The sequence below is a fragment of the Chiloscyllium punctatum genome, chromosome 11 (assembly GCF_047496795.1).
Source record: "Chiloscyllium punctatum isolate Juve2018m chromosome 11, sChiPun1.3, whole genome shotgun sequence".
NCBI classification, from domain to species: domain Eukaryota; kingdom Metazoa; phylum Chordata; class Chondrichthyes; order Orectolobiformes; family Hemiscylliidae; genus Chiloscyllium; species Chiloscyllium punctatum.
Genome location: NC_092749.1, coordinates 13,429,225 through 13,451,463, shown reverse-complemented (window position 1 = coordinate 13,451,463; position 22,239 = coordinate 13,429,225). Strand labels below are relative to the sequence as shown.

General features: G+C 40.6%; 1 protein-coding gene across 1 annotated transcript in view; it reads left to right on the top strand.

Annotated features, from left to right (window-relative positions):
• The window catches only part of vta1 (vesicle (multivesicular body) trafficking 1), a 173,465-nt gene that overhangs the window by 122,090 nt on the left and 29,136 nt on the right, over positions 1-22,239 (top strand). Inside the window, exons 5-6 of the mRNA XM_072580318.1 lie at positions 539-650; positions 11,816-12,007. Coding sequence (XP_072436419.1) covers positions 539-650; positions 11,816-12,007 — 304 coding nt within the window. The remainder of the gene's footprint in view (positions 1-538; positions 651-11,815; positions 12,008-22,239) is intronic.

The following is a 22,239-nucleotide window of genomic DNA, read 5'->3' as shown; positions in this document are numbered from 1 at the left end:
CTTCTTATGTTAAGAGTGCCGTATTAATGTTAATTTTCCTGTAGACAATTAAACTCTCCAGTTTCTTTGCCTGCCCAAATCCAATGTTGTGTTTTTCAGTGTATGTGCATCTTATGACCCAGTATTGCCATTTAAAATAAACAATTGAAAGATTTGTTCTGAGTGCAATGCTTGTTCAAATGTTTGAGCCTGTTTACTTTTGGTCTAATGGAAGGGCAAATAGGTTATAAAGTGTCTAACCCATTAAATAATTGTCTGCTGCATAGTAAATCCTGGTCTGTTGATGCATGAATAACATCATGTCACAGGTTTTTTTTACTGGCAGTTGCATGTACAATATTCATCCTAAAACTTGAACAAAAATTAATGCTCACCTTAAAGATCAGTTCAGTAAATGTATGTCATTAGGAGCCAGCTGTTTATGACAAGTCTTGTTACTTTTTTTTAACAGTAACTGATGTTAATTTTAATGGAGTCCATTTTTTTCTTTAACTGTGCACCATGATTGATTTTATTATCCTTTTGCCTTCTGTGCTAGAATGTTCAACACAGGAAATATGCAAAATGGAAGGCAGCATATATCCACAACTGCTTGAAAAATGGCGAAACTCCCCAGTCTGGTCCCGTAGGGATGGAAGACGAATTATTTGGTAAGTATTAACTTTTGGTACTTCAATACAAATGGGGGCTAACAGCATCCAGCCAGAATGTAAATGTGCATTTGCAGAAATAGGAAGTGCCCCTTCTGTCCAAAATTGATTTAGAACAAAACAAAGTGAACTGGACCAGTGTTGAAGTCTGGTGCACAAACATCTGCTGAATGTTGCTGCTCAACTTTAAAAATGTTCAAATTGTGTATATGGACAAATTATTGCATTGGAGTAAAATGACGGTTTTGTTACTCACACTGTGAACTTTCAAGGTTGAGTGGTATCTCAGGGGAGGATGCGCTGTAGGAGTGACCACATTACTCAAAGCAGAAGACTGCGTCCTAGTAGTTTACTTGCTGGCCTCTTGTACATCATTTCTGAGGTCATCCTCTTGTATGGCTTCAGGCTTCCGAAATTGTTAGGAATGATAAGACAGGAAGTAGCTAAATTAGGCAGGCAGTGTAAACAACAAATTAAAGAGCTTTCTGGAGTATTTTCCACAGATCATTAGGGACATTTAGATGGGTGGCTTACAAGTTTTTGTAATATTGGCCTTTCTCAGTTTTTTTTTAACAGCATATTTTTCCCCGCAAGAAAGCAAATCTGTGGCATTCATTTTTGATCAGAATTGGGGCCCAGCAGCAAACTTGAAAGTTATGTGTCTGTAATTGAAAACTGCAAAACAAAAGATGCTGAATGGGTTCAGGCATCTTCAAGGAAGGGAAAAAAAATGAGTTCATGTTTCAAGTTGATGACCTTTTGTCAAAACTGTTCCAACAACCTGAAATATGCACTTCATTTTTCTGTACCCAGATGTTTGTTGAGTTTACAGTAATTACTGGTTTGATTTTAGATTTCCAGCAACCACAGTACTCAGCTTTTGTTTTGATGTCTATAATTCTGTTTGTTCAGAGCTTATGCTTCATTTGATGGTGCTTACTAAGTGTATTGAACATCTGCATGTTCAGCATTTTTCTGGATTCTGATGGGAGGCGAAAGTTCCAGTTTTCAATGAGGCTAGCTTCAAAAGTGAACCGCAATCATGCTGCTGATATTTCAATAACTTCAAGCAAGTGAAAATATTATTGGAGCACCTTCATTGAGCTGCATTGCAAACAGTTGAAACAGAATCCCCAGCATTATTGGCTTTGCTAGGTTAATGTGCCAAGTAACTTAGGGCATTGAAATAAAGAAAGACTTGCATTTATGTGATGCCTTTCATGACTTCAGGAAATGTAGCAGCACATTGACAGCTACATTTGAAGTGTGGTTGTTGTGGTAAGCAAGCAATCACCTATACCAGTGTATCAATGACTAAATAACCAGTGTTTCAAAGGATAATTAATTGTTGGCTTGAATACTAGGGAGAATTCATCTACAATTCTTAAAAAGTCTACTTCAGGATCTTCTACAGTCACTTTGGAGAGCTTTGCTTAGTGTAGAGCAGAGAATTTCAGTTTGGATTATAGGCTGAAGGTACTAATAATTTAAGTTCACTAACACAGGTGAGTGCGCTAACCATGGAGTCAAACGATGCATTTCTTCCAGCATGCATTGTTATTGCACTTCTGGTTTAAAAATATTTCTTCATTAGCCAAATGTTGCTGATTTTAAAAACAAAGCACCCAAATTACTAATAATACTTAAATCCTCCAGTATTACCATACTTATACAGATCATAACTTTAAATCTTGGTTGTGATATTCTTCAGCCCAGTGAGTAAATGCAGTAGAGTCATTTAACCTCTGGAACTTGGGTCTTTCTGCTCCCACTCCTGCAAAGTCTGAAGGTGAAATTAATTGCTGTTGGTCATGATCGACACTGCATAGTACTGCACTCATGATTTCATCAGCACTTGGCACTAAACCTGGCATTTGACGGACGAGCAGGTTCTCTGGCTTAGACAAGACCACGGTGGCACTGCTGCCTCAGCGTCAGAGACCCGGGTTCAATTCCCGCCTCAGGCGACTGTGTGAAGTTTGCACATTCTCCCCATGTCGGCGTGGGTTTCCTCTGGGTGCTCTGGTTTCCTCCTACAGTCCAAAAATGTACAAGTTAGGTGAATTGGCAATGCTAAATTGCCCGTAGTGTTAGGTGAAGGGGTAAATGTAGGGTAATGGGGTCTTGGTGGGTGCACTTCGGCGGGTTGGTGTGGACTTGTTGCCGAAGGGCCTGTTTCCACACTGCAAGTAATCTAAAGGGTAGTTAATGTTACAATAGGAAGAGGAACAGGAAATTCTCGTTGGCATCCTAACCAATATCATAAAAACAGATCATCTACTCATTATCACATTGTTTGTTTGTGGGAGCTGGAATTGTTCTAAACTGGCTGCCAATATGTATGTTTCAATAGTGACCACTCTTCAAAATACTCCTTTGGTTGTAAAATGTTTTGGGATTTTAAAATTGTTAAATTCTGTATTAATGGATATCTGCCTTATCTTTCTCTTTCACAATTATTGTAGGAATGACTTGCATTGTTGAAACTGTTGACTGCAGTGATGGATGTTGACTGGCAACATCTATTGATGTCCAGCAGAGCTGATAAAAAAATACATTGAAGACTTTGCTGATGCTTTTGTCACTTGAATTATTGACTTTGGCATATTGTTTAAACAGTGTCAGCTTAAGAAAGAAGTTAGCTGCAACGTTTGTGCAGTGCAGAGCAGAATATCAAATTCAAATAAGCCAACTTTGGAAGATGTTTGAAAGATTCTTTTTGATTCTTTTTCACTTTCGTGGCCATTACAAGAACTCTATTGTTTGAAAGTATAGTCTGTAAGTCTCGTTCTTTTTCCATGAGCAAGCGGAGGGAACTAATGAGTAATTAGAATGGAATAGGAGAAAGGTCCATGTTGAAACAGAGCATAAGTAGTGCTGTAAAACCTCACTTATAAGCATGTATTCCATGTGCTTCGTTTACATGTTTGGACATTTTTGTGGGAAAACCTTCGGAGCACCTCCTGAAACCTGATAACTTCTAAGCAACACTTTTGTCAGAATTCTGCAGTTAGGTGTCTCTGAAACCTCAAGCGTTATTTGGTGCTGTAATCTTAGCTGTAGCAGGCAGTCACAGATGCACCATATTATCATACATCACAGAAGGAAGCCATATGAGACACCATTGCTGTGCCAACTGTTTTAAAGGGATACTCAGTTAGACTCACTCGTTTCATCTTCCATAGTCCTGGAAAATAAATATTTTCGGTTCCATGTCCAATTAGAGGCTGCGGAAGCAACAGCCAAATGGTATTATTTCTGGGCGTTAACCAGAAGCCCAGGTAATGTTCTGGGGGCTAAGGCAGATAGTGGAATTTGCATGCAATACAAACCTGATATTAAAATTCTAATGATGACCATGAATCCATTGGGAGGGAAAAAAAAAATCTTGTTGATGAATGACATTTTGGGGAGATATCTTCCTTCCTTACCTAATCTGTCCCTACAGGTGACTGCAGACCCACAGCAATGTGGTTGACTCTTAATTGTCCTCTGGGCAATTAGTGATAGGCATAACTAGCAATATCCTCATGCTATGAATGAATTGTTTGTTTTTAAAAATTTGCTTTTAAAAGTTACTGTTGAATCTGCTTTCACCACCAACCCTTCAGACAACACACTCTGTACACCACAGGTGTCATTCATATTAGGCTTTATGGTGTGTTGTTAGTACAGATTAAGCAGTGTGCCTTAATTTAAGTTGCATCTGGTTTCTACAGCAGTTTAACTTTGTACTAAATCTAGGTGCCAAAGAAACTGAAAGAAGGAAATGTCCTTCTGAAGATGGATCACTGGAACCGAAATGCTAAATCTGCTTTCTCTCCACAGATGCTGCCAGTCCTGCTGAAAATTTCCAGCAATTTCTGTTTTTTTGCCAAAGTGCTATACCCATTGGTTTATTTGGAGGGGCGATATTATTGTAACTATTGTCATGAGTTACGTTTTGGCCAATGTTTCTCAAGAGCAGCGTCAGTAATTTGAGGTGTCTAAAAGCTGTTGACTTGAATTTCACATCTGGATTTAGAATATTGTTTATTTTTTCTTGTTCTGATGGCAATCTGTACCGTATTGCCCATTTTTGAAGATCATAGTTTTTTATTCTTTATTTTGGATTGTGGACAAAAATGGAAGGAGGATTGTAGGAAAGGTTTAGAGTGATATTTAGAAACGAATGGGCTTATCAGTGATAGGCAACATGGTTTTGTGCGGGCGAGATCGTGCCTTGTTCTATGTCTCTCATTCCATTCACGGTCTAAAAAAACCCTCAACAATGTGGCCACACTTGGAGTACTGCGTCCAGTTCTGGTCACCGCATTACAAGAAGGATGTGGAAACTTTGGAAATGGTTCAGAGAAGATCTATTCGGATGTTGCCTGGTATGGAGGGAAGGTCTTGTGAGGAAAGGCTGAGGGACTTAAGGCTGTTTTCATGAGAGAGAAGGTTGAGAAGTGACTTAACTTAGACATGAGATAATCAGAGGGTTAGATAGGGTGGACAGTGAGAGCCTTGTTCCTCGGATGGTGATGGCTAGCACAAGGGGACATTGCTTTAAATTGAGGGGTGATAGACATAGGACAGATGACAGAGATAGTTTCTTTACTCAGTGAGTAGTAGGGGCATGGAATGCCCTGCCTGCAACAGTAGTAGACTTGCCAACTTGAAAGGCATTTGTTCATTGGATAGGCATATGGAGGAGAATGGAATAGTGTAGGTTAGGTGGGTTTCAGACTGGTTTCACAGGTCGGCGCAACATTGAGGGCCAAAGGGTCTGTTGTGCGCTGTAATGTTCTATGTTCTATGTTCTATGATATGGGTCAATTGCAGGCAAATGGGACTAGATCAGTTCAGAATACTTGATCAATATGGACAGGTTGGACCAAAGGGTCTGTTTCTGTGCTGTATGACTTTGTACACGAAACAGTTTTAAAAACAAGTTACTGGAACTTGGTGTGAATTATGTTTACACTGTTGCTTTGTTCAAGCAGTGATGATGACATATGATGCACGTGGATTTGTGTGCAGAACAAGATTTGCCTGGAGACAGATTGCTGACAGGTTTGTGCAGTCACAACCCAGTTTTGTGGATCAGGAGTTATCAACATGAGAATAATTCTCTGGCTTCTGGGCAGATGAACAGCTTGTGTGTGTTCAATAGAAAGACAGAAGCCTTCAGACTGTAAAACAGTGTGTTTCTGTTTCTCCCCCCTCTCTGCAGTGACATGGTGAAAATGAAGGATAGCTAGTTATTCACTCCCACCATTTTCAATTAACTCTTTGCCTCTAATCAGTAACTGAAAAGCTGATCAATTAACATGTCAATCACCTTGTGTCTTCAGAGAACAACTAATAGGATCTGGAAATAGAGATCAAAGGGACTTGGAAGAAACAGAAAAGACTAATACTCTTTTTGATTATTCACCAATTCCCACAGGCTTGACCTGTCAGTCTCCAATATTCCCTTTGCCTTGACAACGTTGTATGTTTATTTCTCTGTCAGCCTGCATGTATCTTGAGGTTTAGGAAGGGATAGAACTTTAAGCTATAAATTGATAATTCAGATTTTGTTTTCTTGTAGCTAGAATTGATCTCTTTATAATAAGTAGTAGTTCCTTCTTAAGTACAGAAACCTAATCTGTTTTTTTTTGTTTACCTGAGTTCATCAAACAGATAAATTGGAGACATTAAGTAAGTTGATTAAATCTTTAACACTTATGACAACTCTAGGAGTTGCAGAGCTCAAGTATCAGCACATTGTCCCAAATGGAATGTGACAATATAAAAGGAAAGAGTAAATCCCACAGCTAAACAACCTAAGGTTATCAGTATCCACTAAATGAATTAGACGAGAAATATTATCTTTTTGCTTTTCCCTTCTGTGCATCCCCAATGTTTATGTTGATTTTATTTTTAATTGCTAATGCCAGTTTTTCATATGAGTGGAGAATTTACTCATGATACTGGACAGTGAAGGAGGTTATCTAAGATAACTAAGACTACAAAAAGGTATTGATCAATTGGGTCAATAGGCTAACAAGTGACAGATTGAGTTTAATTTGGAGAAATGTGAGGTATTGCATTTTGGTTTTAAAAAAAACAAGGAGAAAGTGAGGACTGCAGATGCTGGAGATCAGAGCTGAAAATGTGTTGCTGGAAAAGCGCAGCAGGTCAGGCAGCATCCAAGGAGCAGGAGAATCGACGTTTCGGGCATGAGCCCAAGGACAGGATTTATACAGTTAAAAAGCCTGGCCTAGAGTAATGTTGTAGAATAGACAGACCTAGGGTTTCAGATACATAATTTTTTGAAGTTTGCATCACACGCAAACAAGGTGGTTAAAAAATTGTTCAGCACGGTTGCCTTCATTGCTCAGACCTTTGAGTAGAGGGGTTGGGGCGTCATGATGAGGTTGTACAGGATTTTGGTGAGGTCTCTTCTGGTGTACTGTGCCCACTTCTGCTCACCCTGTAATAGAAACGCTGTTATGAAACAGGAGAGGGTTCAGAAGAGATTTGCCAGGATGTTGCTGGGAATAGACGGTTTGAGTATAAGGAGAGGCTGGACAGGCTGAGACTTCTTTCATGAGCACGTAAAAGGTTGATGGGTAACATTGAAATTAAATCATTAGTAAGAAACGAAGTAGGGTCAGATGCTGTAGAATCTGTGGGTAGAATTGAGGAACTGCAAAGGTAAATTAACCCATAGCTGGAGTTATGTAAAGGCCTTCAAATAGTAGTCTGGAGCTGGGGCGCAAGATACACAAGGAGATAGAAAAGATGTGTAGGAAAGGCAAAGTTACAATGATCATGGGGGATTTCAATATGCAGGTGGACTGGGAAAATCAAGTTGGTAGTGAATTGCAAGAAAAGGAATTTGTAGAATGTCCACGAGATGGCTTTTTGGAGCAGCTTGTGGTGGAACCCACTGGGGAACAGACAGTACTGGATTTAGTACTGTGCAATGAAGCAGATTCATTAAGGGACCTTAAGGTGAAGGAATCCTTAGGAGGCAGTGATCATAATATGATTGAATTTACTTCTGCAATTTGAGAGGGAGAAGATAGAATCAGAGATAGTAGTATTACAGCTGAATAAAGGCATCTACAGAGGCATGAGGGAGGAGCTGTATAGAATTGACTGGGAGAGGAGCCTGGCAGGAAATACAGTAGAACAGCAATGGCAGGAGTTTGTGGGAGTAATTCAGGAGACACAGCAGTGATTCATCCTGACGAAAAAGAAGCATGGTACAGGGAGGACGAGGCAATAATGGCTGACTACAGAAGTCAGGGATAGCATAAAAGCAAAAGAGAAAATGCATAATACGGCGAAGGGCAGTGGGAAACCAGAAGATTAGAAAGCTTGCAAAGACCAACAGAGGCACCAAAAAAGAGGGAGAAGATTAAGTAAGAGGGTAAGCTAGCCAATAATACAAAGGAAAACTGTAAGAATTTGTTTAGATATATAAAGGGCAAAAGAGAGGTAAAAGTGGACATTGGGCCACTGGAAAATGATGATGGGGAGATAATAGTGGTGAACAAGGAACTGAATAATTACTTTGCGTCAATATTCATGGTGTTAGATACAAGTAATATCGCAAAAATTAAAAAGAGTGAGGGAATAAAGCAGAATATGTGGCCACCACCAAGGAGAAGGTGCTAGAAAAGCTGAAGGGCCGAAAGATTGTTAAATCACCTGGACCAAATAGACTACACCCCAGAGTTCTAAGGGAGATAGTTGAAGAAGAGTGGAGGCGTTATCAGGATCCATCAGGAGTCACTAGAATCAGGGAAGGTCCCAGAGGACTGGAAAATCACTTAATATGACACCCTTGTTTAAAAAGGGAGTAGGGCAAAAGTCAAAAAAACTATAGACTGATTAGCCTCACTTCGGTCATGGGTAAGATCCTGGAATCTATTGTGAAGGATGAGATTTCTGAATACTTGTAAGTGTATGGTAAAACAGGGCAAAGTCAGCATGGTTTCATCATGGGGGAGGTCATGCCTGACAAATCTGCTGGAATTTTTTTTGAGGAGCTAAGAGTTGTTGGGAGGTCATGTTGCGGATGTACAGGACATTGGTTAGGCCACTTTTGGAATATTGCGTGCAATTCTGGTCTCCTTCCTATCGGAAAGATGTTGTGAAACTTGAAAGGGTTCAGAAAAGATTTACAGGGATGTTGCCAGGGTTTGAGCTATAGGGAAAGGCTGAATAGGCTGGGGCTGGCTATCTTCCCTGGAGTGTCAGAGGCTGAGGGTGACCTCATAGAGGTTTACAAAATCATGAGGTGCATGGATAGGGTAAATAGACAAAGTCTTTTCCCTGGGATTGGGGAGTCCAGAACTAGAGGGCATAGGTTCAGGGTGAGAGGGGAAAGATATAAAAGAGACCTGCGGGGCAACTTTTTCACATAGAGGTTGGTACGTGTATGGAATGAGTTGCCAGAGGAAGTGGTGGAGGCTGGTACAATTACAAAATTTAAAAGGCATCCAGGTGGGTATATGAATAGAAACGGTTTAGAGAGATATGGGCCAAATGTTGACAAATAGGACTAGATTAATTTAGGATATATAACATTAGAACAATACGGCACCCTCGATGTTGCGTCAACCTATGAACTATTCTCAGCTCATCCCCCTACACTATCCCATTATCATCCATGTGCTTATCCAAGGATTGATTAAATCTCCCTAATGTGGCTGAGTTGACTACATTAGCAGGTAGGGCATTCCATGCCCTTACCACTCTCTGCGTAAAGAACCTGCCTCTGACATCTGTCTTAAATCTATCACCGCTCAATTTGTAGTTATGCCCCCTCGTACAAGCTGCTGTCATCATCCTAGGAAAAAGACTGTCACTGTCTACCCTATCTAATCCTCTGATCATCTTGTATGTCTCTATCAAATCCCCTCTTAGCCTCCTTCTTTCCAATGAGAACAGACGCAAATCTCTCAGCCTTTCCTCGTAAGACCTTCCCTCCAGACCAGGCAACATCCTGGTAAATCTCCTCTACACTTTTTCCAATGCTTCACATCTTTCCCGAAATATGGCTACCAGAACTGTACGCAATATTCCAAGTGTGTCTGGTATAGTTGCAATATGATATTGCGGCTCCGGAGCTCAATCCTTCTACCAGTGAAACCTAACACACCATATGCCTTCTTATCAGCACTATCAACCTGGGTGGCAACTTTCAAGGATCTATGTACATGGACTCCAAGATCCCTCTGCACATCCACACTACCAAGAATCTTTCCACTAACCCAGTACTCTGCCTTCCTGTTATTCTTCCCAAAGTGCAACACCTCACATTTAGTTGCATTGAACTCCATTTGCCACTTCTCAGCTCTATTCTGCAGTTTATCCAAGTCCCCCGCAACCTGTAACATTCTTCCAAAATATCTGGTCAGTATGGACAAGCTTGACCGAAGGGTCTGTTTCTGTGCTGTCCATCTCAATGACTCTAAGTAACAAGCAGGCTAGACCAAGGAGAGCCAACGGATGTTATCTAGCTGGACTTCAAAAAGGCATTTGACAAGATACTGTACAGGAGGCTACTGCGTAAGGTAACAGCCCATGGCAGAAAGCAGAGATTAAGGATAAAAGGGTGGCAGCCGGTGACATACGGTGTTCCGTAAGGCTCAGTGTTGGGACCACAACTTTTTACTTTATGCATTAATAATCTAGATGAAGGAACTTGAGGGTATTCTGGCTAAGTTTGCAGATGATACAAAGATAGGTAGGGGGACAGGTAGCATTAAGGAGGCGGGGAGGCTGCACAAGGATTTGGACAGTTTAGGAGAGTGGGCAATGAAGTGGCAGATGGTGTACGACGTGGGAAAATGTGAAGTCATGCAGTTTGAAGAATAGAGGTATGGACTGATTTCTAAATGAGGAACAAATTCAGAAGTCTGAAGTGTAAAGAGACTTGGGAGTTCTTGTCCAGGATTCTCACAAGGTAAACTTGCAAGTTGAGTCAATAGTTAGGAAGGCAAATGCAATGATGGCATTTATTTTGTGAGGTCTTGAATGTAAAAGCAGGGATGTACTTCTATGGCTCTATAAGGCTCTGGTTAGACCACATCTGGAGTATTGTGCGCAGTGTTTGGTCCTATACCTCAGGAAAGGTGACACTAGGGGGTGTTCAGAGAAGGTCCACGAGAATGGTCCCAGGGCAGAAAGGCTTAACATATCAGGAGCATTTGAGGACTTCAGGTTTATATTCGATGGAGTTTAGAAGGATGAGGGGGGCATCTAACTGAAACATACAGAATAGTGAATGACCTGGACAGTGTGGACATTGGGAAGTTGTTTCCACTGATAGGAGAGACTAGGACCAGAGAGCACAGCCTTAGAGTAAAGGGAAAACCTTTTAGAACAGAGATAAGGAGAAACTTCTTCAGCCAGAGAGTGGTGAATCTGTGAAATTTGTTGCCACAGAAGGCTGTTGGAGACCAGATCATTGAGTATATTTAAGATGGGTTCTTAATTGTCAAAGGGATCAAGGGTTACAGGGAGAAAGCGGGAGAATGGGGTTGAGAAACTTATCAGACATGATTGAGCAGACTCGATTGTCTGAATGGCCTAACTTCTGCTTCTATGTCTTGTGGTTAACCTTGTAGAGGTTTAAAAAGTCATGAGGTGTGTAGGTAAGTTATAAGACAAGTGTCTTTTCCCTGGGATGAGGGATTTCAAGACTAGGTGGCATATTTTTAAGGGAAGAGAAGAGAGATTTTAAAGGGCAACTGTCTACACAGTGTGTTTGTGTGTGGAATGAACTTCCAAAGGAAGTGGTGAATGCAGGTCAAATCACAATGTTTGAAAGACATTTGGATAAGTATATGTGCCAAACGCAAGCAGATGGGACTAGTTTGGAATTATGGTCAGCATGGACTGTTTGGGCTGAAGGGTCTTTTTCCATGCTGTATGACTTTGTGACTCTAAGATGAAGCACAAACATGGTAAATGAAGTTATGATACATGGAAGCTGCTTTATAATAATTACAATCAGAACCACCTGAATGTTGCTTTACATGGATGAACAATGGCTAATTTGCTATTTTTCCAACGCAGGAGTCTCAGACCAGCTGTCAAATATGCTGCATTATTTTTGATGATTAGAAAGCTCTTTTAAATTGCAATATTGAGTAACCAAATGTAATATCTGTTTACAGAAAATGAGGGTAAACATGATGGTTCAGAGTCGCCAATCTTGAAGAAACCCACTGAATCCATGCCAGCTGCAGACCTCTCCAACATACCATTGCACCCTGGCGATCACCCACCATCAAATTTCTCAACCATTCAGATCCCTCCTGGTGCACATGCTCCAGCCAATACTCCAGCAGAAGTGCCAGGCAGCTCAGGTACGATACACCACAGCAATTGAATAGAATTCAGGGAACAGGCTTAAAGGTGCATGTAATGTACTGCCAACGCGAAGCTCTATTTTCTGATTGTTCAGTTTTGACACAGCCATTCCCTAGTACACACAAATTGCATGCATATATCCCATGAATTTGCTGGATGGAAAATGGCAGAGTGCACTCAGCTGACCTACTCAGTGACATAGAGTGAAACCTGGTGCTATCAAGTAATTAGCACTAGTCGCATAAGGCTTGGCTGAGAGCACATTTGGTTTCCTTGTAGACTTGTAATTGTCTCAATTTCAGTGTCAACTTTCTAAGGACAATTCATTAATTACAGGGCGACCACAGTATCCGCGGGTTCAGTTTCCGCTGTTTCAGTTACCTGTGGTTTCTCGCGGCCTGAATATATTATAGAGAATGTTCCAGAACCAGAGACCAGGAGGCTTGCCAGGAAGGTACGTTTCCCATTTCAATGAATGGGTTAGTACCTATCAGCAGTTTCAGGCTTCCGCAGTAGGTCTTGGAACATACCCTCGCAGATACGGGGAGACGGGGTGGGGGTGGGGGGAGGGGGGGAGAAGGTGGTGGGGGACTACTACATATTCACAGCAATACAAGGCACACGTCCATTGACAAATCCTTTCCTGCTAATAATATGCAAGAATTCTGAAAATTGGGTTATATCCCCATATATAAAATCTACAAGCTCTAGGTAAATGTCTGTGAGTGTGCATCATCCACGCTGTATTCTCCCAAACTGTTGGACAGTGCAGCCTTGTGCATTACCCAGTTTCCATTACTAGTCCTCATGTGGAACAGAATATTGCAAAACAAATCTAGGAGCAATTTCTAAGTCCGAAATGGCTAAACTAAACTTAACAAGACCTAGACATTCCCTGGGAGCCCCCACAAAATTCATTCTAGCTTTCTTATTTTGTTGACTTTATAAATACCATACCTTTTCATTTTTCTGTATGTCAGTCCACACATTTTTTAAAAGCAAGCTACCTGATATTCCTTTGCACTGCCCAAGTTGCAGTTGAAAGACTGCATGCAGACTGAAATCAAGGGTTGTTTACAAAGATTTGGCCAGCAACAAGTATCTGATTGATCTATGGAATGATGACCAGTTGTCAATGACAAAAGCCTTCTGCCTGACAATGATATGATTGTCTCCCACATAGTATATGGGTGAGTGTGTTTGGTCTCAAGCCGTCGGACCCCCTGGAAAATGGGGTGCTGTTCTTCTCTGCCCAAAAAAGCACCTTCAGCCTGAAGAAAGACATTTCATTTCCCCTAAGCAGTTGCTGTAAGCTATGGCTTTCAAACACTTAGTAAGAGCATTTGAGAGTATGAGCCAGTAGCTCTGTGTATCTTGCAAGCAAGTGCAGGAAGGTTGAGGAGCAGTAAGATCTGGGTGATCTTAGCAAAATCCGTGGACAGGGATCAATGAACTTCTTTCCTGCTCTTTCCCTCCACCCATGATATCCTTTCTTATTGTGCGTCTATCTATATGTGTCTGTACGATGAGTTTTGTGTAGGGTTTTATGTTGGGTTGTAACTAGTAGAGGTATTTGCCTGCAGCCGATAATTGCTTTTTACCTGCAGCAGGAATCTATTTTTTTTTAAAATAGTAATTCATGTTTTGTGCACAAACTTGTCCATGCTTTCTGTCAACCTGGATCCAAATGACAAGTAAATTGAAAAGTTTTACAGATTTTCATTAAATCACTTATTATTGTTGCAACTCTGGGAAGAACAAATCTTGATTTCCACCATACCTCCACAGTGAGGTTTGGCTATATGAATATTCTGGTCTGGAAATGTAGGGAGCACTGTTTTTGGTTACAGCTGCTGCACCTTTGTATTCCTAAATCAACAATGACATCTGTTTATATTAGTTCTTAATTAATTTCAAAATTCCTTTGATTTAAGGTTTACATGTGGTCTTTAATTGTCCATGGTATCTACACAAGTGATCCAGAATTCTCCAGTGTTGAATTTTTGAGTTCTTGTTCACATTATAACATTGCATTTAGCAGTCCTTTTGTCTCAATACTTTGCAATAGGGTATAAAGCTGATTTCTTTTAATGCTAAAGAAATTTCATTACTTAAAGTGATTTAATTGCTTAACTTTATGTCGGAAGTGTGGTCTAGCATCTGACAATGAACATTTCAGAACTTGCATCTACTTTTGAGACATGACTGCAGCGTTATACAGCTATAGAGTCATAGAGATGTACAGCATGGAAACAGACCCTTCAGTCCAACCTGTCCATGCCGACCAGATATCCCATCCCAATCTAGTTCCACCTGCCAGCACCTGGCCCATATCCCTCCAAACCCTTCCTATTCATATACCCATCTGAATGCCTCTTAAATGTTGCAATTGTACCAGCCTCCACCACATCTTCTGGCAACTCCTTCCATACATGTATCACCCTCTTTGTGAAAAAGTTGCCCCTTAGGTCTCTTTTATATCTTTCCCCTCTCACCCTAAACCTATGCCCTCTAGTTCTGGACTCCTTGACCCAGGGAAAAGACTTTGTTTATTTATCCTATCCATGACCCTCATGATTTTGTAAACCTCTATAAGGTCACCCCTCAGCCTCCGACACTCCAGGGAAAACAGCCCCGGCCTGTTCAGCCTCTCCCTGTAGCTCAGATCCTCCAACCCTGGCAACATCCTTGTAAATCTTTTCTGAACCCTTTCAAGTTTCACAATACCTTTCCGATAGGAAGGAGACTAGAATTGTATGCAGGATTCCAACAGTGGCCTAACCAATGTCCTGTACAGCCACAACATGACCTCCCAACTCCTGTACTCAATATTGCGACCAATAAAGGAAAGCATACCAAAGCAGTGAAACACAAAGCAATCCTGTGTAGTGGGCATGATATGGAGTTTATGGGTGACTGGTTTATGCAAGTGATTTTATCTGGTCATTAGTTGCAAGCCACTTGATACAGTGAAAAGTGACAGAATAGAGAAGGTATTGTGCTGTGAAGGTGATGATGAGTCAGCATTGTGCTGTATCTGTACTCGCTTTGACTTGATTTTACTAACATGTTGAACACAAAAAAAAAAGCCGTAATCTGAAAATATCAGAGTTTTGGACATTAGAATGACTGCAACCCCAAACTTGGCTCAGAAAGGACAGTTCTCCTTTTCCTTTGTTGAACTGTTAACATATAATCTGAAGCATTCTCTTGGTAACTTTATAACTGCAATATTACTCCCACCTATTATAATGCGATCTCAAAATATTGGGGCACTACTAAAAGATAAGTTGCTACTTAAGGTTGTCATAATTGAATCTTCGAATGATCAATGCAGAACATACTTTAGATTGGTTCATATGGCAAGTTGAAAGAATGAGATCAAGATTTAAAAACTGATTGGTAGTTAACATTCAGACAATCAGGAATATATTTCACAAATCAGCCCATCTATCTGGACAAACAAGTGAACAAATGTGTCAACCCAGCAGATCTGGCAGCATCTGTGAGGAGAGAAAAGAGCTCACGTTTCAAGACCCTTTGTCAAAGCTTTGACAAAGGGTCAGTTAGACTCGAAACGTCAGCTCTTTTCTCTCCTTACAGATGCTGCCAGACCTGCTGAGATTTTCCAGCATTTCCTCTTTTGGTTTCAGATTCCAGCATCCGCAGTAATTTGCTTTTATTAAGTGTGTCAACCCTATTGTTCATCCACATTAGAGAAATGGACTGTAAAACACCTCTAATGAGTTGAAAGTTTTCTCTATTCCTTGATGATTTTATTTTGAAATTGCTTTGCTCAGACTTGTTGCAATAGAGTATACCTAAGTTTGGGAGGGAGTAGAGCAGATTTACCTGTGCTGAAATACGCACGACAGGATTTCCTCAGTGGGTCAAAACCATGAGACTGGGCTGTAAGTATGGTTTGACACTCGTAATGAATGGCAGAGAGAGTCCCTTTCAGATTAAATCCCCTCCCCCCCTCCATACCATTTGTTGGGAGGGTACTGTCTTTCAGCTGACCATAGTGCCTGCTCGCTGACTGGCAAGAACCACTTGCTGAAGTGTAGCTCAGGCACCCAAAACCAAATTAGGGAAATTAGTCCCAGCAAACTGGCATGCCAGCATGTAGCAAGAAGTTCCACTCCCTGCATCTCATTTTGGCCCCCATTCTGTATCTAAAACTCTTGCCTTAGGTGTCCTAAATGTTAATCCTGACTGAAAGGCCGTTGCTTCTGATGCAGAGTTCATGTATTCAAGCCACATTCCTATGTATACACTGTTGAAGTGACACATTAGCTCTGATAGGAGGTGTGTTTTGCTTCAGTTGGGTTTATTAGTTGGCCAGTGTACGGAGAGCTTTATTTCTGCATCGAGCACTCTCCAGCTACCAAGCACATTTGGAGCTTGGGAGAGTTTGATGTTTATACGCATAAAATGAAAAACATTCTGTTCCCAGAAAACCAGCTTTAAGGGGAGGAGGGGATTTGGGAACTACTGAAAAGGACAGGTTTTGATTTATAGTGCTGTCTTTAAGATCCCCAGGGTCACATAACAAGTTTCAGATTGCATTTTGTAATTTATTTTCCTGGTTGAATACTTTGGTTTTGAACAACAAAGTTTAATTACATATTCTGAATCCCCATTTCTCTTGGTTTCCTTCTGTTACGTGTCATCTGGAACTAACAGGCTGCGTAGCCAAAGTAGCTCTGAGAGCTCTAACAGTCTTTCCACGAAAGGTGCTTCTCAGTCTGTCTCCCTGCCCCTGCCTCTGCCTGTAGCTCTCTCAACCTTTCAGACAGTTCATTCGAGATTGTCATAACTCACTGTAGAAAAATCTCAATTCCCCATTGCAAAGATGCTAAAATAAGAGGTGCTTCTGATTGAGACAAGTCAAATATTGGACTCGGCAGATACAAGATGGAATTTACGTTGGAACAGTGGGAGCTGATAATAATGATTAGGAAAGAAAAGGAGAAGAAATGCACCATAAGATGATAAAACTGTAAAAGCAGTGGAGGAGAAACGAGAGCTAGGGGGTTCATAGTTGTCATTTTTCATGGTGTTAAGTAATAGGTCAATAAAGCTAATTTTTTAAAAAGAAGCTCAAGGGATCCAATGACTTGTAAATAGGCATTGTAAATACACAATTGAAATGCTAAACTCAAAACTATACAGCTCACAGGCCAAAATGTACTTAGAACAATAATTGCAGTTTTGAGTGCCCTGCTTTAGAATTAATGAGGATTAATGTTGATGATGAGGGTACTAAAAGCAATGCACTAAATATTTCCAGGGATCCACTGTTCACAATAAACTATTAATAACTAGAAAGCATGCATTTTGTGAAATACTGGCTGAGGCTGAAAATGAACTATAGATAGAAAATACTGGCAATATTCAGCTAGTCAGGCAGTATACAGTGAGAAGTAAGACTTATTTCAAGTCAGCAAACTTTTATTGAAGCTTTATGATGAAAGAGCATTGACCTTAAACTTCATTTCTGTTTTTCAATTCATGCTGATACTTCCTGACTCTGTATTTTTGGTTAGTGTTTCAGATTTCCTGATTCAACTTGTATTGCTGCACACTATTGCCAACATTTTCTATTGTCGGTTCTCCAAAATGGTGGTGAAGGCAAAATCCATAGCAATCTTTTAAAACAAAGAGGATAAGTAATTTGAAAATATGAAACTTAAAAGGGTGTGGGAGAGGGCAGGGAGCACAGGGTGGGGGCTTACAGGAGCACAGTTGGCAAAATGGATTGCAGTTCAGATATAAAATGGTCTGTAATTATTTATGTTAGGAATATGGCGACACCTCTATTTTAGAATCAGAAGGAGAGTTGCATGTTGAAAACTTAAACGGATGTTTTGATTTGGAAAATCTTCTCCAAATCAGTGGTTTTCATGAACATTGATGCACCATGGGGAACTTTCAGGAAATACGCAAATTCTTGGAACCATAACTAATGCTGATACTCCTGTGGGCACCCTCTGCTCCTAATTTGCCCAAGAAACATGATAACTTTCATGAGGAGAACAGTTCTGAGCAAAGTATATTATTAATTTAGCAACAATGGATTAAGGCAAGATTCACTCTTACAGGGAAATTAATTGACTAGCAGTGGATACTTTTTTCAACCTACTAGTTTCTGGGTTGGATATCATGCCATCTTAAAGGTGTACGGCACAGAAAAAGCTCTTTAGCCATTTAAACCTGTGCTGGTCTAAACCAACTTCCTAACTATTCTAATTCACTTTCTAGCACTTGGCCCAAAGCCCTGTATGCCTTAGCATCGTAAGTGTACATCTAAATATTACTTCAATGATCTGAGGGTTTGTGCCTCTGCAACCTTTGCAGACAGTGGCTTCCAGCTTCCCACCACTCTCTGGGTGAAATAAAATATTTCTCACAGCCCCTTAAACCTCCTGCCCCTTGCCCCCTCATTATTAATCCCTCGAATGAGAGAAAAAGTTTCTTCCTGTCTATCCTGTCTGTGCCCCTCAATTTTAAACACCTCAATCATGTCCCCCCACCTCAGTCCCCTCTACTCCAGGGAAAATATCTATCCAATCACCTGTCATAACTAAAACTCTCCGGGTCAGGCAATATCTTGGTAAATTTCCTTTACACCCTCTCCAGTTCAATCACATTCCAGAACTGCATGCAATAGTTGTGGCCTGGCCAACATGTTATACAGTTCTAGCATCACCTCCCTGCTCTAAAACTCTATGCCTCGGCTAATAAAACAATATCCCAAATGCTGACTTAACAGTATCTATCTCTGCTGCTGCCTTGAGAGACTGTGCACCATTGAGGATTTTTGCGAACTTACTGATCAACCCTCTTCCTTCAAGTCTCAATGTTTATACAGACCAGAAACCGCAAGGGCTCCATTACTGCAGAACTCCACGAGTCTCAGGCTTCCAGTCTCGAAGACATTCCTCAACCATTGCCCTCTGCTTCCACCACTCACATTTCTGTATCCATTTTGCTCAATTTTCTTGGATCCCATGGGTTCTTACTTTCACTATATGTCTCTCCTATAGCTCTTATCAAAAACTTTCTTGAAGTCTAAATAGACTATATGGAATATATTGCCCTTATCTATGCACCTAGTTACCTCTTTGAAAAATTCAATCAAGTTGATCAGGCAGGGGTACAGTCTTCACTGTATGTTGGAAGTACAAGTCGTGGCTACTTTCTCAATTTTACTGTCTTAAAAAATAAAGAACTCCAAAGCTAATGTCGAAGGAACCGGATTTGAACATTGTGGCAAATTGAAAATTTGTAAGAGACCAGCTGTGCTATCAGAATGAGGATCAATAGTTCATTCCACTCTCTACTCAACACTGCCCTTTTTAAGTTGGTGAAACAGCTTGGCATAACTCCTGAGAATTCAAAGGCCTTTTCTTGAAACTGGTTAGTTTGTAGTAAATAATACAAACAAGTGATTATGGAATTTGTTGCTGCAAAATGAATTAATTTGAATTGAGACCAGATTGCAAAGCTTTTCCCTCCCTGCCCCCATTCCCAGAGCAAGCACGATCTTCCAGTAAGTCATGTTAACCCGATGAAGATAGCAGTCAGCTTTCTACAGAAAATAGTAGGCTATTAAAATATCGTCGTATTTCTCAGACGAGGTCATTCATGCACACAATACCTCATTTGTCTTTCTTTCACATTGCAGTCCATTCTGTTTAGCCCTGATAGAAATCTGCTTTATTCCAATATTCTGCTGAGTGGGCATCAAGCGTTTTGTATTGTGCTCATACTAAAAATCTACAGTTTCAGGTTCTTAAAGGGGCCCTGCATTCATAGCTCTACAAATAATCATGATACAATGAGAGTAATTGCACAAATATTGGAGTTTTCACAATCCTCCAACTATCCAGGAAGTAAATCACAGCCAGTTGAGTATTTTAGCATTAGCAGTGATGAAATAACTAAACCTGTTTTAAGGATTCTAACATAAATTCTGATCAGGGCAGTAGGAGAACTCCCCTGTTGTTCTCTGAAGAATCTTTGTTGTTCTGAGATGACAGATTTTAATATATCATTCATGCAACTGTCTTTTTTTCTTGTCCTTTAGCCATTCTTTGGGTTTTATTTATTCTTCTGCAGACTGTGGGCACCACTGTCAAACTCTCAATTACTGCCCATCCCTAATTGTCCTGGAGAAATCGATTGAAAGTTGCTCTTTGAAACAGTTGCATTCCATGTTGTGTAGGTGCACCCACAGTGCTGTTATGATGGGAGTTTCAGAAGTTTGACCCAGCAGTTTTGAAGGAACAGCAATATAGTTTCAAGTTTGGATAGTGTTTGACTTGGAGGGAAGCTTTCACGTGGCGGTGTTCCCTTATATTTGCTGCCCCAGAGCTTCTAAATGGTCGCAGTTTGGAAGTTGCTATCTAAGGAGCCTTGGCAAGTTGCTGCAATATATTGGCAGGTGGTACATGTTGCCACTGTGTGCCTTTGCCTGAGGCAGCGAATGTGTGTGCTGGTGGATGGGGTGCCAATCAAGCAGGAATATTTTGGCCTGGATGATATTGAGCTCTTGAGCATTGTTGGTGCTGCACCATTCCACGCGAGTGGAAAGTATTTCATTACAGTCCTAAATGTGCCTTGTAGATGATAGACTGGCTTTCAAGAGTCAGAAGATGGTTTACTCTTGCCACGATTCCTAGCCTCTGACCTGCTTTTGTAACCACAGTATTTATATGGCTTGTCCAGTTCAACTTTTGATTAATGGTAACTCCTAGGATGTCGATAGTGAAGAATTCAGCGATGATAATGTCATTGAATGACTACAGGACATAGATAGACTTGCTTTTATTGAAGTTGCTCATTGCCTGGCACTTATGTGGTACAAATATTATTTGCACTTATGTTGTCCAGGTTTTTTGGAATAGGTACAGACTGCTTCGCGGTCTATGGTTTTGCAAATATATCACATACTTTCTGATTGTATAATGGAAAGAATGTCATTGTTGAAGAAACTGAAGATTCTCAGACCTAGGACACTATTTTGAGGAATTCCTACAGCAGATTCTTAGGAAGGAACTGATCAACCTTCAACAGCCATAACAATTTTCCTTTGTGCCAGCTATGATTTTAACCAATGGAGCATTTTCTTCCTGATTCCCATTGACTGAATTTTGGCCCAGACTCCTTGATACCACACTGCATCAAATGCTGCCTTAATATCAAAGGCACTCTCACCACAGCTCTTGAGTTCCGTTCTTCTGTCCATGTTTGGACTAAGGCTGTAATGATTGGTGGAACTTAGTAGCACTGAAAATGACAAATCCATCATTTTACTCATGATCAAGAATAAATTGATGTGGTTCTAATTGAAAGGATTGGATTTGTCCTATTGTGTGGACATCCCTGAGCAATATTTCACATTGCTAGTTTAATGCCCGTGTTGTAGCTGTACTGGAGAAGTTTGACTAGGGGCCTGTCAAGTCCTGGCATACAAAGTCTTTAGTGTAGTTGCTGGAATGATGTCAGGACCCAAAGTCTTTATTGTACCAGGTGCCCCCAGCATTTCTTTATCAATAGAGTGAATTGAATTTTCTGAAGTCTAACAGCAATGATGGTGGGATCCTCAGGAGGAGACTGAGGGTGGTTTATCCACTGGACACTTCGAACTGAAAATGGTTGCAAATGCTTTGTCTTTTTCATTGATGTGCTACACTCTATCATTGATAGGGATATTTGAGACAATCCCTTCTCCTATCAGTTGCTTAATTGTCCACCACCATTCAAGACTGGACATAACACGATTATAATGCAGCGTGCTGCTGCTGTTGGCACGCAATGTGTCATGGATCCTATACCTGCTCTGAATCTATTCCATTTAGCACAATGGCTGTATCATTTAACAAGGCATTCTCTGTGTGAAAATAGGGTTTTGTGTTTTGACTCCACAAGGAACGTGTTGTAGTTACTCCCACCGATACAAAATGAACTGCTACAGGTAGATTTGTGAGGGCTAATTTCCTCATATTGACATTCTCACTGTCCTTCAGTTCAGTTGGTAGTGGATAACTCTCTCTTCGATAGGCTTTGAAGTCCTCAACTAGAATATATTCTGTGCCCTGTTTACCCTTAGTGCTTCTTCCAAAGGCTAATCAATGTAGGAAAGTACTGTTTCATCAGCAAAGGGAAGACCATAAGTGTTAATTAGCAGGAGATTTCCTTGTCCATTCACCTGATGCAATGA